The sequence below is a fragment of the Aptenodytes forsteri genome, unplaced genomic scaffold, assembly GCF_000699145.1.
Source record: "Aptenodytes forsteri isolate BGI_AS27 unplaced genomic scaffold, ASM69914v1 Scaffold193, whole genome shotgun sequence".
Taxonomy (NCBI): domain Eukaryota; kingdom Metazoa; phylum Chordata; class Aves; order Sphenisciformes; family Spheniscidae; genus Aptenodytes; species Aptenodytes forsteri.
Genome location: NW_008795405.1, coordinates 5,301,840 through 5,317,138, shown reverse-complemented (window position 1 = coordinate 5,317,138; position 15,299 = coordinate 5,301,840). Strand labels below are relative to the sequence as shown.

Sequence of the window (15,299 nt, the reverse complement as noted above, 5' to 3'; positions counted from 1 at the left end):
AAACAGGGAAAGAAAAAAAAATTATGCAACTGCTCACCACCCGCTGACCGACGCCCAGCCAGTCCCTGAGCAGCAATTGCTGCCCCCTGGCCAACTCCCCCCAGTTTATGTACTGAGCATGACGTCACATGGTATGGAATGTCCCTTTGGCCAGTTGGGGTCAGCTGTCCTGGCTGTGCCCCCTCCCAGCTTCTTGTGCACCTCCTTGCTTGCAGAGTATGGGAAGCTGAAAAGTCCTTGACTTAGTATAAACACTGCTTAGCAACAACTAAAACGTCGGTGTGTTATCGCATTATTCTCATGCTAAATCCAAAACACAGCACTGTACCAGCTACTAGGAAGAAAATTAGCCCAGCCAAAACCAGGACACAGGTTCCCCCGAAAGCAAATCTTTGTCCCAAAGTGCTCACAGTCTAAAAAAAAATAGTAATTTAAGGACAACTGCCATGTAGTGGTTATCCTGTAGGAAATAAGTTTAAAAGAAAACCAAGGCTAATGCTGGACCCTTGTTGTCCTGGGAGAAGTGAAGACATTATTGGGGGAGCAGAAATTAGGGGGACTGATAGCAAGAAACAGGGCTGAAAACACAGGCAAAGAATTCGGAAGGTGAGAAGAAAGGTCAAAACCCGAGGTATAGCAATGAAAAGCACCCATTGTGAGCCATAGTGGAAATTATCTTTAATTAGAACATTCTTGTAAACCCTTCATTCTACCAGATTCAGGCAGAATAAATGCTAAGCAAAATCTTTCTTTCAAAATATTTCTGCTTTTCAGGTTTATGCATAGATAACTGACAGCTGCCAAAGCATGTGGATTTCTCCCTGGGAAGCAGCAACTCTTGAGCAAGGCCACAGAAATATTTGTCACAGAAATGATGCATTGTGGTGCCTTCTTCCCCGTTTTCCTTTTGCTGGGAAAAGAAGAAATTTGATTTTTCTCATAGTTGCTATCAGGCTAGTCAAACTCGTCAAACTGATACTGCAAAAGTGAAAAATGAGATTTTGAGGCTCACCCAAATGTTCCTATCACAAACGTTACATAATCTGTAAATGATCACAGCCAGCCGGTGACATAATATTTGCATTTGTTACATAATGGGCCTCCAGCTCGCAGTCTCATATTCTGTCAGTGTTAGCTGCACTCTTGAATTCAATGAGCTATTCAGCAAAGCACCAAAATTAGAGCAAGGCAAGATCTGTTACATCATCTGTTCCACACACACACCCCCCAAACGTTACATAATCTGTAAATGATCACAGCCAGCCGGTGACATAATATTTGCATTTGTTACATAATGGGCCTCCAGCTCGCAGTCTCATATTCTGTCAGTGTTAGCTGCACTCTTGAATTCAATGAGCTATTCAGCAAAGCACCAAAATTAGAGCAAGGCAAGATCTGTTACATCATCTGTTCCACACACACACCCCACACACCCCACCCCCCCGCTTCTTCCCAAGAGCTTTGTCTGGTTTTAAATGGCTGAAGTAACTTGGACTCCTACCATGTCCCTTGCGAGGCTATCCCACAGTAAGGCAAATCTCAATTTAACCATTTTGTGCTGCTCTGTCTGAAAATAGGAAGTACGTGCAACACAAGATCAGCAGCTGAAAACTAGACCAACTGTGATGCTGTCCTAAAATCAGAAAAATCTGAGGTCCTGTGTGATAGGAAAGGAAATGATGCTAACAAGGTTGATTGTAATACAGTGTAGGGATTAAGGAACGGGTCCTCAAAACATCAGAAAGGAATAAATGCTTAAAGGTAAATCTGCATATTAAAAGCCAATCCGTTGTATTAGGAACAAACACTTCAAGAAAAGTAAAATGCATGTGGAAGGAAACATTTTTCAGTTTGGGAAACAATGATTTGATTTTCAGGATCCTACGCATGCTACAGGATTTGCATGTTAGGGACAGTTCTGGCACTGGTCTTTCAACATAAACAGATTTCTGAGAAATTCCTGCGGCTGAAAGGCCACGACTCTGCATCTATTGACATCAGAGACCAAATTTCTAGGGAGAAAACCCTATCTCATTTAGGAATTTGGTTTCAGCACTTCCAGGAATCTGGAGAGCAGCAGGAACATCTGAAGAGGGACTTAATCATGTGTAGATGTTTACTTTTGCTTGTCTTGCTTTTTGAGATTGATAGATAGTTGTTAGGCTCAGCATAGGGGAAAATGCACTTTTACTAGTTCCAAGGGTTAGTGTTGGAGAACCTAGAACAGTCATAGATGGAAGTTGACTGTAGTAAGATTTTAAAGAACATCTGTTGCAGAAAAAGCTATCTGTGGTTATAGTTTTCCAAAGTACAAGTCTCTTTCTTTAGAAAAAACAAAGAATTATATTCTTCCGAAGTGGCACAACTTATCTGGAATAAAATTAATTTGCCCTTATATAGAGGTATTCCGCAACACTATTCCAGTCAGTCTCCCTCTTAGACAAAAATTGTTTTTGGAAAGCACAAAACAAGTTGACAGTATATGAGTTATTAAATCTTATGTGTTTCTAAATTAGCTGATGTTTTTCATATTGCTGTGACAGACTTTAAACAAAAAAAAAAACCACTGCAAATCTAAGATCTTTTTTATAAAATAATTCCACAATTTCTAGAAATGCAGATATAAAACACACTTAAAATCTTGGCTCTTGCTACTGGTCCATGTATGAAGCTCAGCTTTTCAGCTTGTCCTCTGTGTCCAAATAAAGCATTCTGTCAGAGCAATTTCAGGTGAAGTTTTAAGGGTGGCTTTTCAGTTGCCTCACGCCATGTTTAACAAAAGGGCTGAGAGAGGGACTGACAGATTATAATCATACAGTTGTCATCCTTTCTCTACAGGCATCGAGCAGAACACAGCGCAGAATTACTGGAGGGATAAGTGGGGGGTTTTGGTCATGTCACTCTAACCGCAACAACTGTCAGCATGTGCGATAAGGAGACGGATCTCCTGACTTTCAGCTCCTCATCCTTAGGGATGACTCTACTCAGAAGCAGCTCGGTACATAGGCTCACAGCTGTACAAATATAGATATATTAGCGCCTGCTTACCTGAGGGTAACAGTGCAGCTGTATAAAACAAATTTCTACTTCTCAACTGGCAAGGCAGGGAGCACTGTTTGGATATTCCCTCTGTGCAAACAGCAAGGTTTCCATAATGAGGTGGTGTCCCATCACACCACTTGGATGGCGTAGAGAGAGATAAGTCCTCTTTAACATTAATTTGCCATTTTCTTCCTAAGTGTCTGTCAACCTAATAAGGATTGTTTATGTATCACATGCTGAGAAGAGAACCTCTGTGTCAGTAGTTGTTCTGTAACTGCAAGATTTGGGTTGCATTGAGATCTTTGTTGGTTTAAAAGATAAACATAGATGTACTAACTTAGAAAATAGTTATGCTGACATTAAATTAGAATTAGTCTATACCAGGACACCTTTCCTTAGTTCAGCAACCTAATAAGGATTGTTTATGTATCACATGCTGAGAAGAGAACCTCTGTGTCAGTAGTTGTTCTGTAACTGCAAGATTTGGGTTGCATTGAGATCTTTGTTGGTTTAAAAGATAAACATAGATGTACTAACTTAGAAAATAGTTATGCTGACATTAAATTAGAATTAGTCTATACCAGGACACCTTTCCTTAGTTCAGAGATTTTTTTTTACCACTTTTTTTTTTTTATTTCCTCACTAGAGTCACCCATTGTTCCTAACATTCAAGTGATATTGTGGGCAAAGAGTATACAATACAAATTCGTAGCAGTGGATGTATAAGATTGTGTTCTGAACTCTGGATGACGGTTAGGCAGGACTTAACTGTTTGACATGCTAGTCTGGCAAGCAAGTAGAACAGGATTTCTGGCCTACACTGAGCAGAAATGTTATGCAGTTTATTCACACTGGGGCTCTCCATCCTGCATGTTCGGAAACAAAAGCCATTTCTAATGCACATCAATACGTCAATTTCAGTTTGTTTTTATACTCCTCCTCCCATGTGGAGCATTCCTGAGATGACGACTACATTTGAGTGGGTGTCACAGATAGGGAATGCTTAATTAAATATAATAAATATAATAAAACCACTTTATAAAAATCTGTGGTACTATAAAAACTCCACTGTGTTGCACCACACAGATATTCAGATCTTGTCAGCAGTGGCAGAAACATGCAATCTTCCGTTCTGAAAAGGCACAGCTTCTGCAGTACTTGAACAACAAGAAAACATACAGCTGCCAGCAGTATGGGATCTAAGGCAAACAGCTGAGTAGTGCTGTTTGCCAGGCACTAGTTAAGTTGCTGTGTGTTTGTTGTAAAATAACTGTGTTGCTGTGGATGTTGAAATTTATATTTACAGAGTCTCAGTACACTGATACAGCGTGTCTTTGGAATACTTGTGATCTTCTGGAAGATTGACCTGCTAGTCTCTAACCAATACCTGTTTGTTTTCTGCATCCAGTGTCTCCATCAAAAGCACCCAGCTGGACTTCCCCCTCCTCCAACTCTTCTGAGAGGCAAGCCCATGCCTCAGAGAGCAGCTGGACAACCAACTCAGAGGACACCAGCAGCCCAAGCATTGCTCCCTCCTACACAGATCTGCAGTCAATTAATACTGAGGACTTGACCAGTGGTGGAACGTCTGCAGCAGATTCAGCTGGTAAGAGGGAAGCCTTTAAGCTTCCATCTCAATCTTTTTGATGCTACTTAAACTCACTGCTCAGAAGTGAGCTACAGGGAGCGGATCCAAAGCAGAACAAACTCAAGGATTAGGCAGACTAACACTTTGTTCTAGTCCGATTCCCAAAAAATCACACCTGGATTTGACACCCCCCTGATACGTGCAGGCTCCTAGAGTAAGAGCCAAATGCAACTATGCACCTGTTGGTGGACCTGTCCGAGTGAAATGTTGGAGCATTTCTGGTGTTTCGCATACCACATCAGCTTAAGCTGATCTAGGAGCTAGTTCTCAGTATATTGTGGGAGAAGCTGGATGCCCTTCCTGAACTTCCGTGCAGAAATTTTCTTAACTCGCCAGCGTATTCAGCTGAGGCAGGTCTAGCTCTGCATGCCTCTCTCTGTTTCAGTGAGTGCCAAGACACAGATCCAGGCTGCTGGATGCGTTCTTTGCACTGTGCTTTGCGCTGTTACTGTAAAGTAATGCAGAGAGAGTGTAGGAGATGACAGAGGGTGGTTCAGTAGCAGATTTTGATCGTTTAAGGATCCTTTATCTGACCTTGTAGGGATCTACTCAGATGGCATCCTGACTGTGGAAAAATGTGCTGCATGGCATTGTAGCTTGTTGCTCCTCAGTGGTACTCTAGATAATCTCTGAAGCAGGAGAAATAAAGCAGAGTGGTGCCACCCATGTCATGCAGAGTTGGGATGCTGAGAACTCCTGAATGACAAAGCAGACTTCCACAGAGCATAAAAAGAGCTGGCATGTCAGGACACAAAAAGGAAAAAAATACACAGCTCCAGGAGGAAGCACCTGCAGTATGTTGGAAGCTGTTCACCCCAAGCTGAGGAAGGTCAGTAGCTACCCAATTTGGTGATGAAAATTGATTCGCTGGTGTCGTGATAGCTCAGACACGTGAGGTACTTAATGTGTTTTCTCTCAGGTGGTGAATGTAACAATACGTGTGAGATAAGATCTGTTTTGGGAGAATGGACTTCCTGAGGTCATATGTCCCTTCCATAAGAAACATATACATACATCACCTGAAAAGAGTGTTATTTAATGGTTCAGTGAAACTGGGTTGGACATCAAGGCAGGTTCATAAGCAGCAGCATGGTGGGTACTGGCTGGGTGCTTAAGACAAAGGATTTGTGGCGAAGTAGTATTTACTTTGGATAAGTAAGGACCTTTCTTTCTTCAAATAATACAGTTACCACAAGTCTGTCTGAGCATTTTTATTTTAGAATACTCTGCTTGTCTGTACCTCCAAGTTTGGAAACCACTGGTAGAAAGGTAGAATAGGCAAGCTGGCATTGTGTGCCAGCTGTTTGGATGCCAGCGTGGGCATCAGTTCTGTTCTGATGAGCTCATGTGTATTAGGGTGAAGTGTAAGAGTTTTCATCTGGAGTATGTGCTGGATATTGCTGTTTTGTTGATTTGGTATAGGTTGCCAAAGGGTGGCTGTTGTCACTGGGACTGTCTCCACGTGAGCAAGGGAAATGAGGGATGCCCAGTTCATATATAACTTTGCATCATATAGAGAAATGAAAGGCAAAAGTGCTGCTGTATATCACTGGCATACATATGGAATATATTTGCTATATATGGCCAAAAAAGAAGTTGATACTTCAGTAAAAGCTTTGTATGCAATCTTCTTACTCTTCTTTCTTTCCCAGTCAGTCACAAACTGACACATTTATTAGCAAAACAGGTACAAAAAATCATTCCAATCACCTATAGATTTTTAAAAGTAAAAAAGTAGGTAATATAGGCAAGGCTGTGTCATTAGCTAAAGCATAGATACACTACCTTAGTGGTACTGGAACTTGAAGTAAGAAGTACATTGAGTCTTCCTACTACCAGGTATGGAGTTTGCAAAAGGGCAGCATGAACAAAGCGCATCTGTTTGTTCCCGTTCATGGGATGGCTCACAGCCCACCCCCTGAGGTGCCTGCTGGCATCAGGCAAGGTTTGTGGAGGTGAGGAAGCTGAGGACCTGGTGGCCATGGAACAGCAGTTCTGGATGCTTTTCTGTTGTTCACTCCACCTTCATCCCACCCTCACAGCGCGTAAGTGGACAAAAATGCATGATCATTTTCTTCTCTCCTTCCTCTCTGCCCCTCTCCAGAAATTCAGTTATTCAAACCTGACTTGATTCAAGCATTTGATTTGCATTTCTCTTCTCAAAAGACTGGCTGCCTCAGTCTGTAGTGGAGTTTGAAGGCTCCATCAAGGCAATGAAATAACATTTATTTTTCCATGAAGGAAAAGAGAGGAATCCTCATGCTCTATGTGATGGTGAAGTCATGTTGACTGTTAGCCTGTATGTTGACTCCAAGGTCAAGCTTGATGGAGGAAAAAAAAAAATTAGATTCATTTCACTGCTAAAAAACCCAATGAAAATAAGAAATCAGTTTTTCATCTACTTAGTGATGGTAAAGAATCGGGTCTATAAGAGTAGCTTGGGTTTAATATTGTTTCAAGTGAGAAAAACCTGTTGGTGAGAAAAGCATGAAAAATTGTACTTAGTGGTCAGACACTGAGTAAAAGGACTATTTTAGCCATGATGAATTTTTATTGCCTGAACAGCATAGAAGAGAATCCAGGATGCTCTGTTCTGTAATTTCACCACTTGTCTTGAATTTATCCTGCATGCAAAATGCTTAAGCATCAACTGCCTGTCAAAGTTCGGGGCACGGGATTTTGTGTGGGAACAGATGAAAGCCTGAGGTAGGTCTGACTGCAGGCATGCACAGAGCCAAGTCCCAGCAGTGAGAATGCACATCTTGGTGTCCAGGGCTGGTAGGCTCCAAGCAGGTGAAATTGGCCGGGAATCAACTTTCTCAAAACTGAGACAAGATTTGAGTGTAAAACAATTCCGTGGTCTTGAGCTTTATCTAGTGCATGTGTTTATGTAGGATATGACCTAGGAAGAAACCTGAGAAAGGTGGTAGAAACCTGAATGATCCCAACCTGAGAGTTTACCCTCACTATGGGGGAGACTGCAGAAAGCCTCCTGACTGATGGAGTCGGGATAAGCTCAGTGACATCCTGTAAAGGCAGCAGAGTTCACAGTGGTGACAGTAAATATTGCACGAGCAGAGCTGAAGAAGAAGATTTGCTTTTCAATCGAAGTGCAGCTAGAAGATGCTGCACTTTATTGCCTGTGCTGATTTGAACTCTGGCACCAAGAAGCCTTTTATATTATCTTCGTAAGCGTGGGGGACTATTTTAGCCTGCAGCAGCGAGCCAATAAATTTGGGTCAAGTGGTAGCACACTGCCCGTTTAGCATGGGCATGTTTATATGGTTATAACAACAAGCACTTTACAACAGCTGGGGTTTCACAGTGTGTGTGAAGCTGTATTTGGTGCTGGTGAAGTGGCCCGTTGCCTCAGAGCTTCCTACCATGCATCACCGTGTTGCTCAGCTTGGATCAATGAGCATGGAAAGAAGCAGGAACTTTTGGCATTTCTGCTGTACTCTGCAAGATAAGTAACACAGGACATCTCTGTTACTGATACAATACCAGTATTTATTCATTCTGAATCAGATGCCTGTCTCAGCTTTCAAAAAAGGCCAAATATCTACGTGTCAGAGGAGCAAGAGAGAGGCCTTCTTGTAGCTATGATTGTAGAAGCACTGGGACCTTTTCTGAGGTTGTGCACAAATACCTCACAGCTTGATTTGGATTTCTGTTTTTCATCATTCATCTCTGAAATCATTTTTATTTATATAAATTAAAGTCAAATAGACTTGTATACAAAATTAAAATAATTACATATGATCAATACATAATAAAATAGATAAGATATATATTTGCATAGATCTTAAACTATATATTCTATTACAAATTTAATAGAATATATAATAAAATCTATATTATATAATAATGCTCTGTGTGTGTGTATGTGTGTGTGTATATACAAAAAGCTGATTAGCCTTGTAGACACAAGTTCCCTGATAGCTATTTTAGGTGTGTTGTTGCTAGTTCTGTTGTTGTTTCTGTTGTGGTTTGTATCTTAGGAGAGCTGCAGCTACGCCATGTTTGATGTTGACAGTTCAGTTTGCTGACCAGTTGTTCTGTTTGGCATTCTCCTGAAGCTCTGGGACTACTGGGATACTGAGGAAATCGCTATGTTGTTATTTTCTGAAAACATCTGCATGTTTGGAGATAGAAGCTTGCATGTGTGACCCCTCACTGCTCAAAATCCAGAAAGTTAATAAATAGCACAAGGAATTAATTCTGAGAATGTTGTTCTTTTCAAAGTAAATTGCATGGTTTAAGGAGACTCTGCTGCTTCTATTTTAAAACTTGGAGATGACAATTCTGGCAAGCTCAGCTCCAGCTATTTCTTGAAGGTAATGGAGGGCATACTAACTTTTCAAACGTTTTCCCGATGCTTTTCTGCAGTAGTTCTCTAACAAATATTTTTTTCTGTAACTGTAGCCAGCTAGATACTGAGTCCTGATATGATGATTGCAAGAATGGTGTTCTGTAGGTTTCAAACATGCAGCTTTGAACAGATTATACAGCTGTGCAATGTGTTTGCACTGAGTGCCAGAAACAGGCTACAAGCTCTGAAGATATTCCATGTTAATTACCAGAGCAAGGGGGAAAATAGCACATGCTGATAGTTACCACCTTCCACCCAGAACTCCACTTCAGTTATGCTGTGTAACTATTAACCAACTCGTTCTGGTGTCCCAGTCCCAGACACATCAAATTTGTATGTGAGAGCCTGCCAAAGCCAGCTGGAGAGACTGCAGAGAGGAACACTGAACCCTTGCTTCAAGGAGGAGGGGACTCCAGAATACCGTGAGCAAATAGCACCTAAAATGTGTTCTTGCACAACTCCAACCTGTAAGGGCTAAATTCAGCACCAGAGGCAGGGCTTTTTTTCTTCCTCGTGTCCGATACCAGCCACCCGTTAGCAATTTAGGAGTTTTATATCCTAGTTGTAGTCCTGTATTTTTCTCAAGGCATTTCTAACTTCTTTAAGAGTAATGCATTGGTAGGGCAGAGCTGGGAAGCTAAGTCTAGATAATTCATAGCAGTAGAAAAGTTTTGATCCCAAATCAGACCTGTGTACTGGAAATCAGCTCCTCTTTAGCACTTCATGGCCACTTTAAGGAATCCACAGTATCCCTTAGAGTGACCTCTGCAGAAGTGTTGGATCCTCATCCCTGTTTTGCAGTGGGGGAGCCTGCAGCTCAGTTGTGCAGGCTGGACCTAGGTGAAGTAAAAATGGTCTTTGCTGTATAGTCTGGCAGTCTTGCTCTCTGAAGCAGCTGAAGATTGCAGGTATAAGCAGTGGAACAGAGTCACTGTCTTAGTCTCTCCTTATGGCAGGAAGGAAAGGCACAGAAAATCTGACAGGAGGAAGGGGAAATTGTAGAATGAGGAAAGAACAGGTACAACAATAAGCAAAAGTTTATTTCTATCTATTCAGTAGAGAGAATTACAAAATAAGCTTGGTCTGCAGTCATCTGATTCATAGACTTTAAGGTCAAAAGGGAAGACACTGATACCATTATCATCTAATCTGGCTTCCTGCATGTCTCAGGCCAAAGAACCTCACCCTGTCATTTCTGCAGCAAACCCATAACTTCAGTTTGAGATATAGCATATCCTGAGCAAATATCTCCATAACATTTTTCTGATTAACATCAACGGCAGCAAAGTTTGCCCCTATTCAGCCATCTCCAACCCTTCAAAACTTCAGTTTTAAAAAGGACTGTCCCAGTGATAACGCTTAAAGCAGAATTGAGATGTTGCTGAGCTCAGCTCTGCCAGCTCGTGTCCTCAATTAGGGGGGGCTGGGGCTGGGGCTAAATGTAGTCTCCTAACCTCAAAAGGTTCAATATCTGCCTCATCTATGCCCCAGAAAATAACACTGATTAGTTATCTTCTCTATTGCCCTGCCTCGCAAAGAAGAGTGGTTGAAGCTGCTGTAGGACTATCAGATTCTTGCTTTTTCTTCAGGTACGATGAGGAATTTCAGGATGCAGGAGGAGGGGATATAACATTGCTTTCATAGCAAGAAAGGAGTTAGAAGAAAGCGCAAAAGGGTCTGCTCCTACTAATTCTTAGGCTGAGTCTTATCCTGCTTACTCCTGTGAATTAACCAGGCCTCCCTTGCTCCTCCACGTTCTGAGAACACCAGGTCTAAGACAGGGAAGAGGCAAAGTGTGAGGGGAGAAAGTGGTAACATGAAAGAACTGGGTCTGATTTTCATTATTGCTTAGAAATGTTTTAATTAAAAACATTTTTATTTTTTAAAAAAATGTAAAAAATATAGTCATTTTGCTGTTTAATGGAGTGTTTTCTTGCCTGCATGCCAGCATAGAATCAGTTCTGGTCTCATCCATACCATTGGCCCTGTGCTACAAACAGCTAAAGGAGCATCTCTTAGTTCAGGTGCTGAGTTTTCTCCTCATGGCTATTCTGAAGTGCAGGCTACAGTAACTGTGGATTTGTAGCAGGGTTATACTTTGCTAAAAAAGAGCTAAGTGCTGAGTCTACATGGTGTTCTTGATGAATTTTACTCTTTCCACACCTATTCACTGATGGTTTTATATAGTCAGATCAGCTGAAAGGAAAGCGGACAGAATTCCAGCCCCAGTCATGGGACTGACCTGCTGATCTCCCTTTATGTAGGCAACGTCCCAAGAGAATAGATGTGGGTAGATGCTTTGTAGTTTCTCTCATGCCAGCGAGGCAGACTAGGTGGTACGAAGCCCTCTATTTGTGTTTGTAAGGCTGTGATTCCCCAGCCACAGTGTTTACATTGGCTCCAGTTGCTCTCTAATGCAGTGCAGAAAGCCACATGCCTATGTGATAAGCCAGAGGAGTTCAGTAGGAGATTTTGCAGCTGGGCAGGACGTTTCAATTTGAAGCTTAACTGGAGATGGAATACTTAAGTGCTGCGGCTATCTGTGATTGCTGTGTTGAAAGAGGAAATACTAGGTTTGTTTGGAGCAATTCTGCAGGATGCTAAATAGCTTCTGAACTTAAAGCCTCTGGGAGGGAAAAGCATCAGTGCTTTTCCACATCCAGCTCTCTGGAAGTGGAAAACATCAGTGGCAGTCTTCAGTGACGTTATCTTGCCTTTTGCATTCAGGTCCTGGCGGCATGCTACTGTACCACTGACAGGAGGCGAAAATGGCATTGCAGCAGTACAGCAGTGGTGCAGCACTGTCCCAGCTTCGTGCTGCACGGTGATGTAGCCAGTCCCCCACAGAGCTGGCTGCACCCCAGGGAACCCAATTCTGCGGCTCTCAGACAGCAGCGGGGTTCACTGCGTGGAGAAATCACCCACCTGAGAACTCACATTTTCCACCGTTAATTCTACATGGCAGAGAAGTAAGCAAGGTTTCAGCAGTAGTACTATTTAACAGGAGCTGTAAATCATTTCACGTACCCTTAATTAGAGATCCCAGTTCTGTGTGGAATTTCCTGTCTGAATACGAAGGGGATGAATAGAAGTGGCAGTGTAAAACAGCAGGTGAAAAGGCTGGCAGGAGCAGACAGCAAGTAAGAATGAGAAATTTCTTGATGCCCAAATGCATGGATTTGCTTATATCTTCCTTACTGTGATATCATCTGAAACCTAAGAAGGGCTCAAGGGATCACTGGACTACGCAGCACAGGATTTGGAAAAGTGCTGATGAACGCCTTTAAAGGGATCAGTTATAGAGTCGCCTTCTCAAAGAACAGTGTGGGATAAAATGGGAAGCAGGTTTGTTAAAAACAAGAAGAATGTAGGAATCACTTAAGCAAAACCTGTAGCTTCTATGGTGACAATTTATTCTTTTGTGTGCGCTTAGCAACTTTTTGTGATTATTTTTTATGTCCATTTTTATCGGAACTTCTGCCTCCTTTATTCTTTTATTTGGCCCCAATGTTAGGGAAAAGATGTAACACTTTCTGCTCTTTCAAGACAGAAATGAACAGAGTTGGATGAGAGTACTGTAGGGAGATTGCTGATGTATGCCTTTACTTCAACATCTCCATTTTCTAGCTGATCTACCCTTGATCAAACCAAATAATGTTGGAACACAGATATGACATGAATCTTGCATAATGAGACTGTTCATCAGTTATTAGAAGCAATTTGGTCTTAATTGTCCTTATATTTGACAGATGAGACCAAAATCCTCTGCCTAATCTTAGAACAGATATAAACTGATATTTGCATTATGACCGTGTTCTTTACACCAGAGGAAGAGGAGACTTCATGCTACTTTCTTCATTCTGATCTTGGTTACTGAGAGTGATCCTGGATTTTGTGATGTGGATGCCAGCCCAATTTACTTGTCGTAAACTTCCTAATGATATTGCACTAAATCTCATGGAAACTGATTTGAACTAACCACTTAAGATTTCATTTTTATAAAAACTCTTTCAAATGCTCGGCACCTATCATGAAGGAGTCCAGATCTGGGTTTGGCACCTAAAACTGCTTCCAAAATACTCAGGTCCCAGCTATTCCTGTTATGGTGCAGCAAAATTTTCAAATAGCTGCAGCTCTGTGTGCTCCTCTCCAAATCTAGCCATTTAGTTTAGTGCCTAGAAGAAGAGTAGAGATCATTTCAACATACGTCCTGTAGCTCTGTGTCCTCGTGCACATTACAGGCTTTGTAGAAATTATGCCATTTAAGTGCAGACTTTAGTCACCAATTTATTGAAGCTGGTGTATTTTCACATGTAGACGTTTCAGAGATCTTTAAACATGATTCACTTAAGATCATAGGAATGGAAGCTATTTCCTAGGACGCTGGTGTAAAGGTATCCATGACCATTTCCTATCCACGTGTTCCTGTGCCAATATTGTCTTTCAAATAGTTTTTTGCCCTCTCCAGTGTAAGCCCTTTAATATATTTATACAGTGTAATTATATCCCTCTCCTTTCTCATTTGCTAAACTGAATGAGACAAGGTCTTTAGTATTCTGGTTCTCCATTCTCCTCCTCATCCTAGCAAGCCCTTCTCTGCTCGTGTTCCTGTTTGAATTAATCTTTCTTGGATGTGGTGACCAAAACTGTGCACAGACTGAGGTCTCAGCATAGCCTGATATCAAGATATTACTGTTTCCCCATCTTCTGGAATTCTCTCCTTGGTACATCCCAGGATCTTACTTCTTTTTGTACTAGTGCATCAGGCAAGTACTCTTTCACTATATTCATATTGACTGTCTATATCCTAAATCACTTTCTGTCATACAAAATTGATGAGTTCCTTCATTATAACAAATGTATCTGTCCTTAAATGCCTGATTCTGAACTTTATATTGTTTGTTACATTTCATCTCATTTCTGTTACCTCAGTCCTCAAGATGAACCACTCCTTTCAGTATGATGTTCAGAGCTTCCTTTATATACCCAGTTCCTCCTAATTGTGTGCATTCAGCAAATACCGTTAGCATGTTCATTTCTGTGCCGTGATCATTATTTTAAAATATGGATAAACATAGTCTTAATCATGTAGTCTTAATCAAGAAATTCTACTTGTAGCTGCTCTAACCTAATATTTCTCTTAAAACTGAATGGCTATCTTCCTTTTAGCTTGGTTTTTACTTCTGTCTTAATACTGGTATCAGTCTCCATTTTAACTCCTTCCCAGATGGCACCACATTAAATGCTTTTTCTAATCCAGACAGATTTATTTTTTCTTTAGAAAATCACTTGTCAAGGAAATCTGTTAGGTTTGGCTAGAACAAACTACTCTTTTAAAGCTAGCTTCCATCCCCTTTATCTTCTGCTTTTCACTTTTTCCTTCCAAAGTCTTGCACACTATTGTGGTCAGCCTTTCAGCTTGTATTTTCTGAAGTCATTTTTACCCCTTATAAATATAGTTACTCTATATGCTGTTCTCCATTTGTATGGTACCATCTCCATCTGAACCGATTCTTTTAAAATCCCTGTGATGAAAGCTGTGCTTATATATGTCAGTTCTTTCAGAGTTTAGGAATGGAGCTTATCAGACCTCCTAATCTGAGCACAGTAACCTCTCCAAAATGTTTTCTTAGCTCATTAATGATCTGATCAACACGTGGCTCAGGGGCTGGTGCCATCGGAGGAATTTTGGCTTTTTTGATCATGGGGAGGTTTACACGGCACCAGGCCTGCTGGTGACAGATGGAGTTCAGCTGCCTCACAGGGGAAAAAGGATCATTGCTCACGAATTTGCAGGGCTCATTGAGAGGGCTTTACACTAGGTTCAAAGGGGGAAGGGAGTAAAACCAGGCTCACTAGAGATGAGCCGAGGGGTGGCATGCCGATGCTGGGGCGAAATTGATAGCCCAGCTCAAGTGCATCTACACCAATGCACACAGCATGGGCGGCAAACAGGAGGAGCTGGAAGCCATTGTGCAGCAGGAGAGATACGACTTAGTTGCCATCACAGAAACATGGTGGGGTGACTGTCATGATTGGAGTGCTGCAATGGATGGCTATAGACTCTTCAGAAGGGACAGGCGAGGAAGGAGAGGCGGTGGGGTGGCCCTGTATGTTAGGGAGTGTTTCGATTGTCTAGAGCTCAACGATTGTGATGATGATACGGTTGAGTGTTTACGGGTAAGGATGAGGGGGAAGGCCAACGAGGCAGATATCCTGCTGGGAGTCTGTTATTGA

At 41.7% G+C, this 15,299-nt stretch overlaps 1 protein-coding gene across 1 annotated transcript in view; it reads left to right on the top strand.

Moving 5' to 3' along the window:
• STON2 (stonin 2) overlaps positions 1-15,299 on the top strand; it is a 63,086-nt gene that overhangs the window by 3,138 nt on the left and 44,649 nt on the right. The window contains exon 3 of the mRNA XM_009280755.2: positions 4,451-4,648. Coding sequence (XP_009279030.1) covers positions 4,451-4,648 — 198 coding nt within the window. The remainder of the gene's footprint in view (positions 1-4,450; positions 4,649-15,299) is intronic.